The sequence below is a fragment of the Epinephelus fuscoguttatus genome, linkage group LG24 (genome assembly GCF_011397635.1).
Source record: "Epinephelus fuscoguttatus linkage group LG24, E.fuscoguttatus.final_Chr_v1".
Classification (NCBI taxonomy): domain Eukaryota; kingdom Metazoa; phylum Chordata; class Actinopteri; order Perciformes; family Serranidae; genus Epinephelus; species Epinephelus fuscoguttatus.
In genome coordinates this window covers 13673427-13693591 of record NC_064775.1, presented here as the reverse complement: position 1 = coordinate 13693591, position 20165 = coordinate 13673427, and the positions used below count along the sequence as shown (strand labels likewise).

At 40.9% G+C, this 20165-nt stretch overlaps 1 protein-coding gene across 3 annotated transcripts in view; it reads right to left on the bottom strand.

Annotated features, from left to right (window-relative positions):
- The window catches only part of kcnh7 (potassium channel, voltage gated eag related subfamily H, member 7), a 92805-nt gene that overhangs the window by 50499 nt on the left and 22141 nt on the right, over positions 1–20165 (bottom strand). For all 3 annotated transcript variants that reach the window (XM_049569786.1, XM_049569787.1, XM_049569788.1), the window contains exon 3: positions 3621–3776. In XM_049569786.1, the coding sequence (XP_049425743.1) occupies positions 3621–3776 (156 nt within the window). The remainder of the gene's footprint in view (positions 1–3620; positions 3777–20165) is intronic.

Sequence of the window (20165 nt, the reverse complement as noted above, 5' to 3'; positions counted from 1 at the left end):
CCAGTTTAGGGGTTGCTAAGTTTTGTAGCAGGAATGAGCTTTAAGAGGGCAGGAAACTGATGCGAAAATGGCTACTATGATGAGCTGGCAAACAGCCCAGGCTTTTATTTGATTCAGTCACTGAACTCAACTGGCTATTTGGGACAGGCGTCGACATGGGACTGTCCTTTAATTCCTTTGGTACAAAATCACATTGTTAATCTAAACCTGTAGGAATAATACTTATATAAAAATTAAGCTATTAAATAACATTTCAACTACAGATCATTTATTTGATCCAGCTCCAACAGACAGGCTGTTGTGATGAAAGAATTTCCCTCGCAGTGATTTAGGGTGGCTCAACTGTGCAATATATGGTATTACTGCCCTTTTTTCAAATTAATTTGTGAATAAGAGGCACAATAAGGGGCACAGCGTTTTTTCAGCTGAGACGCTTTGGTTGCATCTGGTTGCTACGATACAGACTATCTGCTGAGGGTGAAATGTGGGCACAGGGTAGAGTACTTGCTCTGGATGAAGGGAAGGCTGAAGTACACCGAGAGACAGGACGGACCCGTCACTCTGTGTGAGCTCAGTACTAATTTCTCCTCCACTACTGTCACTCAGAGATGTGACAGTGGGTCTTTGTGGTAGGGTATCTGTCCCGCCCCTTCTCCACTGTGATTGGATGGCTGGGTAATAAGTGACAGTGATGAGTGGCTGCAGCATTTTACCCAAACTGGAATATTTTTCTACTTTTTTTTATTTCTTAGGCACATCATGTAAATAGTTCTATGTGAAAGCGTCAAAAGGTGTTTGATAATAACTTCTTGAAAGTTTTTATTAGTGCTGATAGGACAGATTCGGGACTTAAAGTAATTTCTAACAGCTAACAGTTGGATCCCACAGGAAGCTTGGATTGTAAGCATTGTAAATTTCGATGGAAGATATCGAGCTAAACTGTATGGAGTGTGTTTGGCTGGAAGAGTCTTAGTGGATATTTTATTACGCCTACTCAGAAGTCTCATCACTCAGGCTCTTCCAGCTGCCCGAGAAATTGTGGCTTCCAAGCCAACCACTACCACTTGCTTTGGGCCTGTCCAAAAGTAAATGCTTTTTGGCATTAGTGACTATATTTGGGACAAAATTTACATTTAAGTGGGATGAACTCCTTTTTTGGCTGAAAACAAAATACTTATTTGGAATACTGAGTGTAGCTGCTAAAAAAGCAATTATAAAGAAATTGCTTAAGCCAGACACCCCATGACTGAAAATTGGTTTGATATCATTTATGAAACATTTGTAATGGAAAAATAACCTGTTTAATGAGGCTTCAGGAAATTAAATTGAAAGAAATGGAAGAATGTATATTTCACTAAAACATCCCTCTTTTGTTTAAATTGGTTTATTCAACTCTTTACTATTTTTATTATTCATGTCTCTCAAATGAAAACCACCCCATGTACTATGTTTGTGTTTTATTACTACATTGAATAAACCTTAAAAAAACAGTCTCACTCTGTAAAACTACCTAACTAAAGATGACTGAATCTCGTTATTAAGTGAAACCAAATAAAGGAAAAATAAATAAATCCCACCGCTATTCCCTTTAAACTGGCAATCTAGAGTTGTAGTCAATAACAATGCCATTTCTTTTGTGTATGTGTGTCTCATTAATGGATCTGTGGAAGTGGCTCTGCCGGGAGAATCCAAGATGGTGGCAGAATGGATGGATCGTCCCTGAGCGGTTAAGGCAATCGATGAGCAGCACCGATTGGCTACTCATCCCCCAGAGGGAGTTGAGATAATGCAACACATGGATCATCCCCTCACACAGTCTAAAGGCAGCTGCTCCTACACACACTATAGAGCTGCTCCTGCACCATGGGTTTCATTGAGTTAAATTTACATCTGTAGCAGTTTGTTCATCTGTGATGTTCACTTAAATTATGCAGAGTTATTCATGATCTGTGACCTCTGTCCATCTGCCAGTTCGAAAATGCACTACTAGGTCTCTGGAGTTAACTGAGTAAAGGCTGTGATGAAATGAGGCTGAGAAATACCAACTCTCTCCGGTAATCCGTGTGACGGCAGAGGTTGCGTGTAGGCAGAGAAAGAGAGAGACGGTGTCCAGCACTGAGACTCAACCTTGTAAACAAATCTGGACCTCACCACCACATTTGCAGGGATTCCCACTTAGATATTCAGATAGGCATGAATAGACTGTAACTCATAGAGTCTTGCTCCATCAGGGACTGCCCTTGTGCTCAGGCAGAGCAATTAGCTCCCATAGAAAAGTGAAAGAGGAAGGCTTTATCAGTGACACTGACACTCTTGCACACACACTCACAAATTGAAAAGCTTATACGTTCACGCATGGCTTCACAGGAGTCTGAGTGTACGCACAATCACACAGTGCACACAAACACACACACGGACAACACTTGCTTATATACTCAACACACGCATTCCCACTCTTTCCACCACACACCCCATGAGGCATGCAGCCTGTTAGGGCCTCATCCAATTACAGTCATCTAGAGGTGACCTCTGGTCCTCCATGCTGCTGCCTTATATGTCACAGACAGAAGTGGAGAAAGAGAGAGACACAGAAGAGAGAGGAGGCATCAAGAACATGCTGGAGAGCACCGCGGGGGAATTGCATTATACACTATTATACCGACAGCTCTGGGAAGAGTGCTCTCCAGCACTGCTCCAGTAGTTCATCAGGCCATCCTGGCAGGCTATGAGCTATAATTGGGCCAGACCTTTGAGATGATGGCAGGCTAACACATCAGTGTCTGCTAAACGCTGGTGTCAACATGCCAACGGAGCTGTCTAGCAGGGAATTCCTGCGGTGCACAGCTGCAAGTAGAGATGAAAGCACAAGGTGGAGGGCGCTACAGGATGTGTCTGGTTTTAAGAGTTATGCTACAGAGGCAAGACACTAAACAAATGTATCTGTTATAGCATCGAGCAGGGAGAGCAACAATAGTAATAGGGCCATGTCAACGAGAGGCACAACTTGATGTGGGAAAAGGTCACACGTAAAAGGTTATGAGTGGCTGTGACATTACTATCACTCCCTTTCTTCTTCCTTGCTCTTCCAATCTTATCATGGGCCAACTTCTCTCTGGGCATGGGTAGTAACGATATCTCATCACAAGTGGTCAGCTTGTGGGTGCATGATAGTCTTAGGTGTGAACAGTGATGTGTCTTGGTTGTTCACTCTGTACAGATCACCAAAATGCATGTTGATACCAAGTGTAAACAGGTTCACAGATGACACTGAGAGCACCCAGGGGATTGTTCTGGGTATATGGGTACATTTTCTATTTCAAAACTCAGGGCACCACAATAGAATAAAGCTCACTGAAAATAGAAAAGACAAGCACAAGTCCACAAAATCAGGCTCCCATTCATTGTCTAGGGAGCAGCTCCAGACTTCATACATGATGACATCACAAGTTTAAGACTTACTTCTGTGGTTTCTGGCTTTGAGTAGCTCATACTCACAAATATTATACATAACTTTCCTAAGCCATGGAAATAACATATTGGATGTCTTAATTTAGGTGGCGGTTCCACATCGAATGCCACGTGTCATGTTGACCCTCCAGCCCTTTTCTGCCTGTACTCACGTTGGTCAGCTTTGGATGGCGAGGTGTGGTTGAGTCTGTTCAGTGAATCGCTGCTCCCTTCATCCAGGATGTAATCGAAGTTCAGGATGAACATCATGACCACGCCCTCCTCGTTCTTCACAGGGATGATATGGGTGGCGCACAGGAAGTTTGAACCTAACCAACAGAAAATTAAAGTTAGACATGGGTAATAAACTTTTGTTTTGTGTTCACTTATAGAACCTCAAAATTCCATTAATCTAAAAGAAAAACCTGCCTCATTTAAAATTCACAACTTTATATGTTTCTGTGCAAAACAAACAAAAAATGATCAAAGACTCAAAGTACCAGAACAGCTTTTCAGATATGGTACAGTTTGACCCTGAAGCTTTCTATTAACACTCTTTGACATTCAAACATCTTATTTCAGATAACGCTCTGTGCGCAGAAAGGCCTGGCAGCGAGATGAGGGTGAAAAGGTCAAGAGGTCCGCTGAGAGGAAAGCCTCTGGAGCTGAATGATTTCATATATCCAGACATGCCCCGAGTCTGTCCTGCTGCTGGGTACAGTACTGCACAGTTCAGTACAATCAAACACAGAGAAACATCCATTCACCTCAAGTTAACATTAAAGGAGCTCCTTGCAAAAGTCCTCCTGCACACAGTTCTCAACATGGAGGGGGCTGGGCCTGCGATGGGACTAAGTCACTGCTTGGCAAGTCACAAGTAAATCTCAAGTCTTTGCAGTCAAGACCCAAATCAAGACCGGGAAGTCCCAAGTCCTACATTTTGAGCTTCAAGTCCTAAACAAGTCATGATGCAATCCTCACCAAACCTTTTAATCTCTGGGCTTGGAGGAACATATCAAGTATTTTCAAGTCAAAATGGTCAAGTGCAAGTGAAGTCATGAGTCATTGGTGTTAAAGTCTTTTTGACTCTGTCGAGTCTTAAGTCATCTGTGATTTAAGTCTTGCCACATCTCTGCTAGCAGCCAATGGTGCTAACTACAGCTGCCCCTTGAAAGTCAGAGATTTGACTCATCAGTCGGAGACCCTCAGTTGACCCTCAGATTTGCTTCAAGTCGAGCAGTCTGGGTGTGCTGTGCAGTATACTTAAATGTCCCCAGATTATGCTGCCGAGTGAATGCTCTTGACTTTCACGCTCCCTTTTGGTACGGATAGCTGGAGACGTGACACAGAGGCACAGAGGAGTTGAAACTCTCCACTGAAAAGCCCCAAGATAACATTATCTCCTCTCTTCTGCTTGGAAGTGACAGATACTTAATACAACACAGTCTCTGGCTTTTGTTTGATATCTAGTGTCGATAAAAAGAGCCCTGTTCAAACTGTCAAACTTTATAGGAACGAATAACAGTTATTGGGTACAGCCCTAGTGCTAACAACATGAAAAGTGCTAACAACGGCAACAGTGATGACATAGCTAATGGTGTTAACCAGGTGGAACCAGAGGGTGGGCACTATGCTTCCATGCCACTGCCGCTCTGATGCCAGCTGTAACCGCCGTATGGGCACAGTGCAAAGCAGCGGTGACAAACTGCAGAGGAGCTTGGATTACAACCCACACGGAGGTAGCGTGACTTCATTCTCTGCTCAGGACACCATTATTCCACTCTATCTTTACATAGAATACAATAGTGGTTTGCTGCTCTGAATATTGTATGCAGAACTTGTAATGCCTTATCCAATTACTTCCATACCGGATGACGTCCAAAGTCATCACTATGTAACATGAATAACAATGCCCACACACAATGTATGTTTGATATGTATTTCCCCAAAATACAGAAGCCAGAAAAGTTTCTCCCTTCTGATCACGCTCTCTATGTTCTCAGTCTCATGGAAAAATGAATTGCTCTCAGTTAAACCCCAATTACTGTATTAGAGTTGCCGATGGCTCCGCAATGGGAGGTAAATTTAATGTGGCCCTGCTCGCTGCTAATGCCTCGTGTCTAAATGTTCCTAATTTATCAAACAGCAGACAAGAGGTTAACAGAGATGAAACAGAGATGGTGCGCTCTTCGTACCAGCTGTCTTTTCCTTGGCTTCCAATTTAATATTACCATTCAGAAAAAAAGATAAAGAGACAAAGATATTTTAGGTTTGCCAGACTTTAATAAAAAGTCTAAACAGTGCTATCTCTGGTTGCCAGCACTGGCTAGATGAAATGTACAGAAGCTGTGACCAGGAGTACTGGTGTAGAAAATGAAATGTATATTAAGTTTTAAATAATGAACATGGACATCTCTGGAAGATGCTCTCCCGCACATTAGGCTCTAAGTCCTGCTGTCACCAGGAGGCTATTTATAGCTCACCCAGCAGGCACCCTGCCTACAGCATTTCTTTTCTGGGGGAACACAGACACACAGACACACACTGCTGCACAAGCACATTCAACTGCAATTCAGACTCTTGCAAATGTATGCGCGCTTGCAAGTATGCATGCCACTGCGCGCACACACACAGACCTACGCAGAGAAAATAATTGCAGAAAACCAGTCTTCGGTCATTTTCTCGTATTGTTTTGTCAGCGTTCAAGATCGCATTGTGCAGCTATATTACAAACCAAATGCTCTACTACACTGGGGTTTGATTTATGAATTGTGGAGCCCTAATTCTGCGAGTATAAGCAGTAACCTGCCCCTAATAGTACATCAGTGTCACAGAGAGTGGATGGAGCCATTCATTTCATTTATTTATTTATTTATTTATTTACAGGGTTACAACAGCTGAAGGCAAGTTTGATTTAACACTTTTAAAGCCTTTTTCTAATGCCAGTCGAAATGACATTTAAGACCAATTTTACAACAAACAAACATGAACCAAATTAAATTACTCAGGGTTGGGACAATTTTGCCCAAATATTTGTTGTATCATAAAAGAAGGCTTTTTTAGGTGAAAAAATATTCATAAAATTCTACTTTGCATTTCTTAGCATTTTAAGACTTCCATTGAAAACATGTCAATACCAATTAAGGCCTTCTTTTTAGATTCATGAATTCCAAGCCTATTAAGACTTTTTAGGGAGGCCTGTTTTACAGTTTTTTCTACCTTTAGTGACAATTTGCAAAAGAAGTCCTTCTCCAAGTGGAGGTGTCTCTCTGCTTTAAATGGTTTAAGGTATATTCTGCATACTGTAGCTAAAGGGAATACATATTGTAACAAAAACAGGGCCTTGAGTGTCAGGACAAGTTGGCAGATTTAAGAAAAAAGGGTTCCAGGTTTTGGGGATACAATTCAGATGATCTTGTGTACTAACCTAATTTTGACAAATGACATGGTTTACCCCTTACTAGCAATTCTGAATTATTGCTATTCACTATAACAGACCTTGTAAGTAATAAAAAAAGTCATTAACTTTTATGTCAGCACCTCATCTGCAGGCAATTTGTTGATACAAAAGAACAAAAGTGTCTGTTTTATCTCCTTAACCACAACGAGCAGAAACGACAATAACAAGTGTCCTATTATCTGAAATCCTGACAATTCACTTTGTTTGAAAATTAAAATTAAAATGATCAAGTCCGTCTCCATGGAAACATGAGCGCTCTGGAGAAAAGCAAACTCCCTATGCCAAGTTGGATATTAGTTTAATTTGTCTCCGGCACAGAGCGACTTCAAGATGTTTCTCAAATGAAATGAAGTCTTCATTGTGCTGAAGACATCTGCCAGTTTGTGGAGAACTCTAACAAAGCAAGAGAAATTTCCCTTTCAAACTCACACTATTCACACTTCCTGTTTGTAAAGATTAATAATTAATACAACAAGTAAAGATGGAGCTTCTCTACAGTGTATGCACCATCATACATCAGCATCAGGGGCCATTTTCCGGTACAGTATCGAGAGAAGCTTCAGCCAAAGAGGATAAATTCATAATGATTGAATGTCTCCCTGTGGATGAATTTAATGGCTGAGTGTGTGTGTGTGTGTGTGTGTGTGTGTGTGTGTGTGTGTGTGTGTGTGTATGTGTCAGCCCAAACTCACTAATGCGAAATAAATTCCTCCAAAGTAGAGAACTTGCACACACACAGACACACATGCATGCACATCATTAAGAAAAACGTGCTTCACATACATCCAGCACAAGCACATAAACTCATAACACATGCACACTACAGAGAGAGTGCTTTGTGTGTAACCTCCGCATGCCTCAGGAGGGGACATAACCCCAGCTTTGTAAAGCAATCTGTGTGCATGTTAGTGTGTGTGTGTGAGTGTGTTTGCGCATGGGGGCATGCTCTAAAAATAAGCCGCTTGGAAACCATGGGCATTTATAATTCATAGGAGTTAAGTATTATGTTCTAGAAAGCATAATGGTTGGAGTTGTTTAGGCAATATAAGAATGAGAAGAGGCTCAATGGTTGTGTGCGCGTGCACATGTGTGTGTGTGTGTGTGTGAAGCAGATGACGAGCGAGGGACAAGGATAGGGAGATACATATCAACTAATCAGGTTGTGTAGAGAAAGTGTGTGTATAGATTTCTCAGATATTATATCTAACCTATTACTGTTAATGACTATTTCTTGGTTCACCATCAGGTTAATCAATGTTCTTCTATGCATGTGCCGCCTTTTAATGTCACACTGTTTCGGAACAATCTGAATTTGACAGACAAAACGCATCTCAACAATACATAACAGAGAGGTGCTGTGTTTGCTTACATCATGCGTAGGTGTGTGTAAAGAGGGGCATATGGTATATGTATGTCGGGTCTAAGTCCAAGTGGAAGTGTGTGTGTGCATAAGTGTGTCTTTTGACTTGCATGACGCGTTTATTTGTGATATAATACTGCATTCATAAGTAAAAATGATCTCCTTATCTATATGAGCCAGAGTGGACTGGATTCATTTTGCCATTTCTCTCAGACATACAGACGTGTGTCATGAGAAACAACAGCTGAAGCCAATTTTGAAGTACAATAAATTTGTTAATACTGATACCAATGTTTAAAACAAAATTTTAGCCAACAGCCAGTACTGATACTGATGTTTTTATATTGTTGTTAATTTTGTTTTTGTTATTGTTTACTCCCCACACTTGGGAAACAAAGAAATCTACACTAAAAAAACAAAAAAAAAAAAAAACATAACTGTTTTAAAGTAGCCTAAATTAAGCCCTTCAGTACACTACCTTTGAATGCACATGAAAAACATCTTTAGCTTAAATTATGAAAAAAAGACATGCTTCAAAAGCATTTTTACTAAATATATCATAAAATCTATTTAATATTGCTGTGAAAACATCAACACATTTCTCCCTCAAACAACCTCAAACGCATCGTAAGTCAGCTGATTGTCCTGGCCACCGGCTGGTAACAGCTTACAGCTCTCCTCCTGCCGATTTTAATACAGATAAATAGTTTACAATGTCGCATCATAAGGCAAATACAAGGGGGTGCTTCCTGGCATGCCAATAGTGAGTTTAATGCATTCAAAGTTTGATCTTCCCAAAGGTGTCCTGTGGAAGATCTCTGTTCATCAAACACATGTTCTATTGTTCCCGAGGCAGCAGGATACCATTAGTTTCGAGCCCTACCTTTTAGCCTGCGCAAAATTGATGTGACACTAGGGGTGGGCGATATGGCCCCAAATATAATATGAGATATATATATATATATAATTAATTTAAAAAATAGTATTGCAACAAAATAAGTGATATAGTTTGCCTTAAAAAATTCAATAAAAACTAAAATGATCTCCCATTTCTTAAGTTTGGAAACAACAATAGTATCTCAGAGTGAGATTCAGATTCTGTATACATTATTAATAGTTCAAAAGTTCAAGATTAAAATCTACCACAAATTACACACAATTCACAATTAAACAGCTCCCAAATACAAAAAATGTACCCTGGGATCTATATATATAAATCAACAAGTGATTTTCTTCTCTTTTGGCAAAATCCTAAATGCTTGAGTTGTTTTGTTTTTTTTTCCACTTGGACCTTTAAGCTCTGCCATTTCTCCTCTAATCATCATGCTGTAACCTATGACAGGCTGTTGTGCTGCCAGAACTATCACACATTCACATATATGTAGTTTCTGTCGAGCTGCGAGCATCATATAGGTCTACATTATCAAAGGTTTAATCACATGACCTTACTGACTCCCTGTGTGTTCACGGCGAGAGAGGAGAAAGAAAGAGAGATGCTGTGCTGCTGCCAGAGGAGCCGCTGACTGAGTTCCTACTGCAGGGAGGGTAACTCGCGGTAACTCGCTCAAAAGGGTCTGAGAAGTCCGGAGCGGTTCAAAAAACATAAAGGACGCCCAGGCCTAACAACACCACAGTTAATTCCACACAACCGAAGCTGATTCTCTTTTTGGATACACCGCAGAGCCAGTGATAATTTTGCTGTCAGCCATGCTTGTTCTTGCCATGGGTAACAGCATGATGTCAATATGTTAACAAGTTGAAAAATCGTGAGTATCACAATATGAATTTTTCATATGATATTTAAAAATATACCCGTGTTATTATGAACGACATGATATGGTACACTCCTATGTGACACAACGGATAAACGTCTGTCTCAGTCATTGGTGAATGTCATTTTATTTGATGTTGGCAGTCATCATGGAGAATATTAGCAGACACCGATGTTCAGCCAGTATATCGGTGCATCCCTATTTATGAATACTATTTGTTTTCATTTCCCTCTCATTCGCTTCAGTCACTTTTTCTCTCTGTGTCCTTGTCTGTCTTTCTCCTCCACCGTTAATAAATCCACCCCAGTGCTCATTTGTTTTCTTCTTCCATCACTGTTTCTCTGACCATCCCTGGTTCCCTCTTCAGTTTCAGTATGCCTGCACGTCTCTCTCTCTCTGAGAAATGAAATAGCCGCCCAGGTCCTCTGCAGGAAGGCCACCTGACGTGTTATAAGTGGACAGATCAAACAGATCCCCGGTGCTGCTGCCGATGCAAATTTCTGCCAGTCTGCCTGCATATCCTGCCTCAGCGGAGGGTCAAAGACAAACACACACACACACATGCATGCACACACACACTCTCACGCAAACAGAAATAACATTTACATTTCTAAGTTGCACACTGGCATAGAGACAGACAACCATGCACACAAGCATGTGCACACAAACACTAATGAGGTTCATGGATCTGAGTTCAGCACACTCCAAAACAGGCACAGACAGACTCTGGCTCACACACATGCACACACACAGGCGGTCACACACAGCCTGCCGGCAGCATTAATTAGCAGAATGTTCTCTGTCCAACTAAATCTAATAAGCAGGCGATGGAGCTGGTTTACATGGTGCAGTGTAATGAGAGAACGCACCTTTGAAAGGAACTAAAACAGCTTTAGTCAGAGCATCTCTGACCTGAATATTTATGGGGAGCTGCAGAGCAAAACATAGTTAAGCATCCTAATGTGATACATCAGGTGCCATCTTCTTTAGAAATACATTTGGAAAAAAAACTGACCTCCTCCGTCTTTCAAAAAACAGCATGATTCAGCAGCATTCTCCTTCGTAAATCTACAGTCATGGATGGATGGATAAAAACAACAACACACACACAAAATCTGTTCTTTTTGAGTCTCTAATCCTCCGAGGACGGCGGCTGGAGGAAAGTGCTGACTTGCAATTTGAGAGGGAGGTAAATAATCTCAAACTTTGGCAAGGTGAAAGTGAGTTGAAAAACACAAAACTGCCAATCACCCGCACAAACAACCCGAAATCCAGAGTCAGTCTTATATATAACAGCCTGTTAAGGCTGCTGTGTTGCTAGCGCATTGTTGCTCTTGCCCGGTGTGTCAAAGTCAAGCCACACACGCCTTAAGCCTGAGTGGAAATGTGGGTCTTATTGATTTAAACATTTTCCGCTCGGCTTCATTTCCTCTCTGACCGCTGCACAGCCTACCTGGATTAATAGGGCTACCTGGTAATCTGGTGCTACACAGATGGCTCGGCAGGATGACAGCACAGTGTGGCACCAAGTGCGTACACAGAATATGCCAAATCACAGTATGCTGAGGGGTGCTTTAATGCTGTTACACCAAAGCTGCATTATTTAGTGTCATCTCTATTGAACACACTGCTACACTGATGCTGTGTAGAGTCAGTTTGTACTCTGACCAACCAAAAGATTATAAAAGGCAGGTCCGCACACACAAAGTCACCTCCATGCCTGTTTGTTTTGGGCCAGATGTCTCGCCAATAAACTACTTGGATGACTGGTCCAACCAAAGACATTAGTCATGGAATAAACACAATTATGTGTGCAGACATACAGAAAAATGTGGCTACTCATCCAAAACGTACTGGAGAAACAAACACAATGAGTGTGACGTTTTCATGCATGAGATTTATTTTGGCGTGTTTGACCTTGAGGTTTGGACTGGACGCAGCACCACAGTTGGACCTCGAGTTCAGACGAGGACACTGTATATCGCACTGATACACCACTGACCAACTGTTCCCACAGAGTTGTGTCTTCATTACACGGAGCAATCCAATACACCCTCACCACACACACACACATACACACACACCTATGAAATTAGCTCCCTGCTCACCTCAGTTCACTCACCCTGAGCCTCCCCATTCTTTTCCTAAAGTTATATTAATTACACCCTATCAAGGCTGTGTCAGTTCCACCTCATTTTAAGCTTGAGGGCTCACTACTCCTCTGTGGTAAAGGTGATGCACATATTCCTCTCACTTTCATTTTGCTCTACTCATGCATTTATAGTTAAGCTAAGTAGTCATGTGTTTGATTTTGTTTTCTGTATTTTTTATGGAGATGAGGTTTAAAAATTTCCACATCTCACTTGGGTTGGTTCCTTACTGGACAGGGATTGGCTCCAAACTAGTTTTGATGTCATAAATCCTGCAGGCACAGTATGTACAGTTCTTAAACTCAGATTCAAGGTGAGCACAAAAGCTTCCGCTCCAGCAGAGAAATGTGAAAACAGCCTTCTGATGTCAAACGGTGCTCATATATCATTCTGCACAGCGAAGCTCAAACATCACAGTAACAACAAGCACAACACAGTTAGGAGTGGCGGGGGACTTAAAGTGAAAACAGCAATAATACAATGTAAAAATATTCCTACATTTAAAATTCTGCTTGAGTAAAAGTACAAAGTATTACCAGATAGACTTGTACTATTTAAAGCAAAGCTGCAATGATAAGTAGATTAATTGATCAATCAAAAGAAAATAATCAGCAACATTTTTGACAATCGATGACCACATCATTAAGCAAAAGTGGCAAATGCTTGGTGGTTTCGATGTTTAACTTCTTTGTTTGTTGACAAGAAATTAATGATGATTTCACCTTGTGCTGTAGTATAATGTCACAGTTTACTGAAGTTTACGTTTCCCCAAAAAATCATAAATTCATTGTGGAAAGAATATGCAGATTAATTAATAATGAAAACAGTTGTTGCTTGCAACCCTGACATTAAGTTTCAATAACAAATATACTTGTTATACAAAAGTGTCCCCTTTCAAAGTGTTAACATCAAACTGCTACCTGTGAGGCTGAAAAATGAGATGTCCAAAAAATGCAGTTCCTCTAATGGCCACTTGAGGCTGGCTCCAAAACCAATTCAATCCCCATAGGCCCCCATGTTAAAAAGTCCAACTTTACTTTGAGTGGCAGGTGGGTCTCATCTGTTGACAAGTCTCTAGCACAGCAACAATGGTGGTTAAGTAACACAACCATGGCGTAACCTTTGATTCAGAGTGTAAGCATAGCCGTAGCTGTCGCTATTTCAGTGTGTTTTCAGTTCATGAAAGTTAAATGTTGTGTTGTCACGGCTAAAAAAAAGTCTTGTTCAACATTTAGTTGCACTAAAAGACCCTCTAAGGAGTAAGATAGCTTTTTCCATTAAGTACATTTTGTGTCAATGGTTTTAAGCTTGTTTTTCACTCACGAAAATTAGCATTAGCATTATCACAGTTAACTGTAGCTGTAAATGCATTCTGCTAAATAAGCGAGCATTATGCGTACAGTGGTGTGATAAAGTGTTTGCCCCCTTCCTGATTTCTTACTTTTTTGCATGTTTTCCACACTTAAATGTTTCAGATCATCAAACAAATTTAAACATTAGTCAAAGATAACACAAGTAAACACAAAATGCAGTTTTTAAACGGAGGGTTTTATTAATGAGGAAGAAAAAAATCCAAAGCTACATGGCCTTGTGTGAAAAAGTGTTTGCCCCCCAGCTCCTGTTAAAACATAACTGTGGTTGATCACACCTGAGTTCAATTTCTGTAGCCACACCCAGGCCTGATTACTGCACACCTGTTCCCAATCTAGAAATCACTTAAACAGGACCTACCTGACAAAGTGAAGTAGACCAAAAGATCCTCAAAAGCTACAGACATCATGCCGAGATCCAAAGAAATTCAGGAACAAATGAGAAAAAAAGTAATTGAAATCTATCAGTCTGGAAAAGGTTATAAAGCCATTTCTAAAGCATTGGAACTCCAGCGAACCACAGTGAGAGCCATTATCCACAAATGGCGAAAACACGGAACAGTGGTGAACTTTCCCCAGGAATGGCCGGCTGACCAAAATTACCCCAAGAGCGCAGCGACGACTCATCCAAGAGGTGACAAAAGACCCCGCAACAACATCTAAAGAACTGCAGGCATCACTTGCCTCAGTTAAGGTCAGTGTTCATGACTCCACCATAAGAAAGAGACTGGGCAAAATGGCCTGCATGGCAGAGTTCCAAGATGAAAACCACTGCTAAGCAAAAAGAACATTAAGGCTCGTCTCATTTTTGCCAGAAAACATCTTGATGATCCCCAAGACTTTTGGGAAAATATTCTATGGACTGATGAGATGAACGTTGAACTTTTTGGAAGGTCTGTGTCCCATTACATCTGGCGTAAAAGTAACACTGCATTTCAGAAAAAGAACATCATACCAACAGTAAAATATGGTGGTGGCAGTGTGATGGTCTGGGGCTGTTTTGCTGCTTCAGGACCTGGAAGACTTGCTGTGATAAATGGAAGCATGAATTCTGCTGTCTACCAAAAAATCCTGAAGGAGAATGTCCGGCCATCTGTTCGTGACCTCAAGCTGAAGAGAACTTGGGTTCTACAACAGGACAATGATCCAAAACACACCAGCAAGTCCACCTCTGAATGGCTGAAGAAAAACAAAATGAAGACTTGAAAAGGTGGTTCATGCTCGAAAACCTTCCAATGTGGCTGAATTACAACAATTCTGCAAAGATGAGTGGGCCAAAATTCCTCCACAGCGTTGTAAAAGACTCATTGCAAGTTATCGCAAACGCTTGATTGCAGTAGTTGCTGCTAAGGGTGGCCCAACCAGTTATTAGGTTTAGGGGGCAAACACTTTTTCACACAGGGCCATGTAGCTTTGGATTTTTTTCTTCCTCATTAATAAAATCCTTCATTTAAAAACTGCATTTTGTGTTTACTTGTGTTATCTTTGACTAATGTTTAAATTTGTTTGATGATCTGAAACATTTAAGTGCGGAAAACATGCAAAAAAGTAAGAAATCAGGAAGGGGGCAAACACTTTTTCACACCACTGTAGCTCCAGTGTTTCGTCCAAATATGGTCATTTCTGTCTCCAAAAATCCAAGATGGAAGGTCAAACAAAACTTTAGGGGCTCTCCTATTAGTTTTGTTGCAGGAAAAGTTACAACTTCGTCATCAGTACATGGTTACCTCATGTAAACCTGTTATATGAAATAAATCCAAGGCAAATTATAGTTTTGGACAAAGAGGAGAGGAAATAACTTTAATCACTCTAGTTAAGCTATCCCATTACATTTCTGATCCATAATTTCACTGCAGCAAAGCCATATTTCTTTGTATGTTATCACTGCATTTTCTCACACTGGGGAAACTTTAAATTATTGAACAATTAGGAATTGTTGAGTGTGAGAGAGTGTGTTCATAGGTGACGCAGTGAGGAGAGTTCTAGTTTCAAGATGCTGGAAATTTCATTAGATTCTATTTCCACTATCAATAATTAAGACAATGCAGCTCAATGTGCACTTGTTCACAGTGGCAGGGTAGCTAAAGTGCAGCACACACATTGACTAGTTAGTGTGATTAAAATGCAATACATCAAGTCTCTCCTTCCTCTATGTCTCTCACACACACATGCACACACGCAAGCACACACTCAGAGACCAGTTTAACATCTGCTGACTGGTTGTGTCTGACAGTGATTGTGGGATAGTGGCATATGGGAATCTTGATAGCCCTCATTTAGAGAAACCGCTGCCAAGAGTACCGCAGTCAAAATCATTTTAAATTGCAGCCTGTGCTTTTTGCCCTGGCCTAATAGACATGGTGAGTGTATGTGCGTACACATAGGTGTGTGTTTGTGTGTGCATGCAAGTGAGTGACAATGATGTGAGCTGAGCCTCCAGCAGCAGGGAGCTGTTGGTTGGTGCTACACTGCTTGAGGGGTTACATGACATCTACCTCCTTGTTTGCCTGCCTCTGTCTCTCTCCCTCCCTGTCAAAAGCTCAGCAGGAAGCGTCTTCATGGCTAATTGTCATCAAATCAACGTATCCGGGTCGCTCTCTGACCATGCGTCTGCATGTCAGTGTTTCTGAGTCAATCACTGCTACACTATCACTGCCTCCACTTTGACTTTACATCAGAAGGTAAGCAAACCGACATCACGTGAATGATGATAAGACTATTAGGGTGTGGAAAATTTTTAAAAGTTAAATGTAAGAATTGACCTGCTTTACAGAAGGAGGAGGGCTTATTTTCTGCCGTCCCTTCTAGGGAAATGTGATCCCTTCCTCTTGTCCAACGGGAACATTCAGTTTTACTAACTCTGATGCCAGCTCTGTAATCCAGGAGTTCTACCTTATCACCAGGGTTACGACATCATCAGTGGCATAATGGGGGCCTGGTGGTTGAGTGTCATATGTCAAATCCGTGCAACAAAGACATTTGTCCATCACTGGGCGTATCAATGAAAATGTCCACAAGTTACCCACCAAGATATCTGCTCTATTACTGTAGGAAGTAAAACGAAGAACAAAAAAAAAAAAAAAAACTTTAACTGTTTACCGCAAGTGACTGAAAATCATTTTCATTTAAATTTTCCTCCCAAGCTCTCACTCCTATGGCAACAAGGGGTGTAAACATACAGAGGAATCGGGGTTCAGGTCATAGCCCCAAATGAATAAGGATCTGTTCCTTTTCATTAGGGATGCACCGAAATGAAAATTTGTGGCCGAAGTCAAAGCCGAATAATATTAAACACTTGGCCGAATACCGAGTACCGAATACCAAATATCGTTGTTTAGTTTTTCCTTAGTTTTTGCAGATGAACCCCCTCCAGACTAGTGTTGTCACGGTACCAAAATTGGATCCCACTGTACGATACCAATGAAAATATCATGGTTCTGAGTAGTATCACAATACCACAGCGAAAATGAGGCAGATGTGCCTTTTGTCATTTATAAGATAAATCACTTTTCCATAATACATCAATGATATTTCAATGGAATAAATTACTTATTGACTTATTCATACTTCAAAAACAGCATCAATAAGTGACTAACATAGGGGGGATCAAAATAAAATAAATAAATAAATAAGAAACAACCAGCCACCCTCCTCCCCTTCAGAAGTAAAGAACAGTCCCTAAAGTGCGGTGAGGTTTTTGGGCCGTGAACGGCTCGTTTCTCCTCTGACACGTCACATACCTGTGTTCAGCTGGCTCGGCTGTTCATGTACTTCTGGGCAGTCCACACGCCAAGAAGAGGATATTATTGGAGCCAACTTCTCCGTCGCCGGGTAAGCCGATGGCCGCCGTATTTGACAGGAATACATTAACGTTACTGTCTGTGTCTGTGACCCCCGTTCAACCCACAATCGGTGGGATTCACCTTTCGTTTCTGCTGGTGGTTGAAATCTGTAGGCTGCTTGCACAGTGTGCCAAAAGATTTAAGCCTATTTTGCTCGCTCAAAACTATTTTTAGTCGCAAATGCGAGTGCAGTGATGGGCAGATCGCTACACTGCCGACATTTAAATCCACCCGTCACGGCAAACTGTTTGATTGTGTTATCAAAACCGCGCCGCTATTATTCGGCCTTGCTTTTAACTTATTCCACCGAATACCGAATGTGTGGTTTTTTGCAATATTCAGCTGAATATATTCGGTTACCAAATATTCGGTGCATCCCTACTTTTCATTTATTTTGAACAGACAGTAGTGCAAGAATCAAGGACAGGCAAAATCCTCCTGCAAGGGACTGAGGTAACACTATTTTCTTGTAAAAACAGAGAATATTTCTGTATTACACTGTACATATACTGAACAAACACTTACCCAACAGCCACTTTGGCTATGTTTAACCATTCAAAGCACCCAAACACTGATCATCTTGGTGATCGGCACATCTGGGTGACACTGTACAGTATCACATTAGATGTGTTTCCATCAACACTGACACACAGTCCCTCTTCGTTACTACACAACCCTCTCTCCGTTGCTGGTATAGCTGACCACCACAGCTTGGCAGGTGGGTCTTACAGCTCCAGCATTTCATTTGTGCTCACCATAGTGTGAATGACTCACATGCCAACCAGCCTGTTGTGCTAACCACAGCACATGTTCCTAATGGCATATGGCTTTAGGTTTCCAGGCGGAATTCACACTTATGAACTTGGTTCCACATTATGTGCATCAACCTATATACTATCAGAGACCATGATAAATGAGACTTTAGAGTCATTTCCGGTATCTGTGTCTCTATCTACTCTATCTATTCATTTCGACGCGAGAAGTGAACCTGAGCAGATTATGTCTGATTCTTTGCCCCTGAAGTAGTTTTTTTTTACAAGCCATAAGCTTTCTGAACATTCTGATACAAACATGGCATTTTTCAGACTATTAAATCAGGAGAAAATGAACTTTGTTTGAGACCTGCCTCTGTCTCAGCAGCACACTCTCACGAGATCTGGCAACAACTAATCTTGCACTGATTGGTTATCAGATACTACGCTAGCAAATGATAACGAGCAGCAAAATAAGGAGCAAACATTTAATTTGTACTGTATAGCGCATTGTTTTGAATGTGTTTGGCGTTCACGGCATTCACAACACGTTAAACATTTCACACCATTGGCGCAGCTTGTATTGTGTCATCTTTTGCTATAAAGCATCTCTGATAGCCGGAGCTGACCCCATACCATCAGAGTTCGCTGCAAATACACGAACTGTTCAAGCTAGAATGACAAGGCAATTTTATCTTGACTGTAGCTTCACTGCTCATTACATTATCTTTATGCAATACTTCTACAGTGACTTGACCAATTACAAGAAGATATTTAGAAATCAAAGCCAGACACAGTTAATGTCATCATTATTTATAGTGGCTTTGAATAGGACTTGATCATTTTTGAGTATTATTCGGGGAGACAGTCTTTTAAATAGAAGATCACACAGCTGAGTCATACAAACCTCAAGGTCACTGCGTCCTGTTCCAGTATCTGTGTAAGACACCTTCCGCTCTCTGAGTGTAAGTTGCAAGCTGTAACAGTCTGTTAAATGATCAGATGACAAGATATTCGAGTGCACTCAAGTCAAGCAAGGATTTAATATCTTCAGCAGGGTTTTGATTTCACTCTGAGATTATTTATTCATCCAAAATTAGTTTTAGTTAGATTAGTTTTAAGAGATGATGGTGGTGGTTCTTAGCCTGTGCTTTGGAAAAGAGAGAAGAGTCTTAAAGTCGCTGGAGTCAACATTAAATTATGAAGCAATTTTCTTTCCATGTTAGCTATTTCACGTGTCATTGTGCTTTCTGGATAGAAAGGTTTGATGCTGAAATTCCCTTATGCCTGTGATTGTACCTTTTTGTTCGCTTGCTACGTCCGATTTGTGGCGGTGAGTGAGGAGTTAATCTGAGGCCACAGAACAAGTTGTAAGCAATTTACGGAATACAACAAAGCCTTGCATTGCAGTATTAACAGGAATAATCTGTCTGAAGCTTTGGACACCATGCAGCGTCACTGCAAAAGGTTATCTGAGAGATCATGGTGGGTGATGGAGGGCTCTGCGGACTCAGTCAAACAGCAAGCTGTGAATGGATGCCATAAATACACTGTTTATGATTATGAATGCGGAAAATAAGTCAGACTTGACAGACGGTGCAGCAAACAAGACACCACAAAGCAACAGAACTGTCTATTCTGACTCTTTGAGAACAGATGCCTACTTGTTTATTTTTATACGCTAAACATATGAAAGACTTGTTTGTGTCCCTGGCCAAAAAGGGTCCTGGTTGGACAGCAAAAACCAAAACATGCACAAAAATTGAACTCATGTAAATCAAATAAAATCCCAATTTAAATGATGTGTGAATATAATTGGAACACAGATATGCATATGTAAGTGCCAATTTATTTATTTTCAGTTTGATCAAGTTTTGGTGACACATGGTGATGTCCTTTCCATGCTCAGTAATGGTTAACCCTGACTGAAGCATTCTCTGGCACAAGAATTTCTCTTGAGATAAATAAAGTTCTATTGAATTACACTGAATTGAACTGTACGTCTGTTTAAC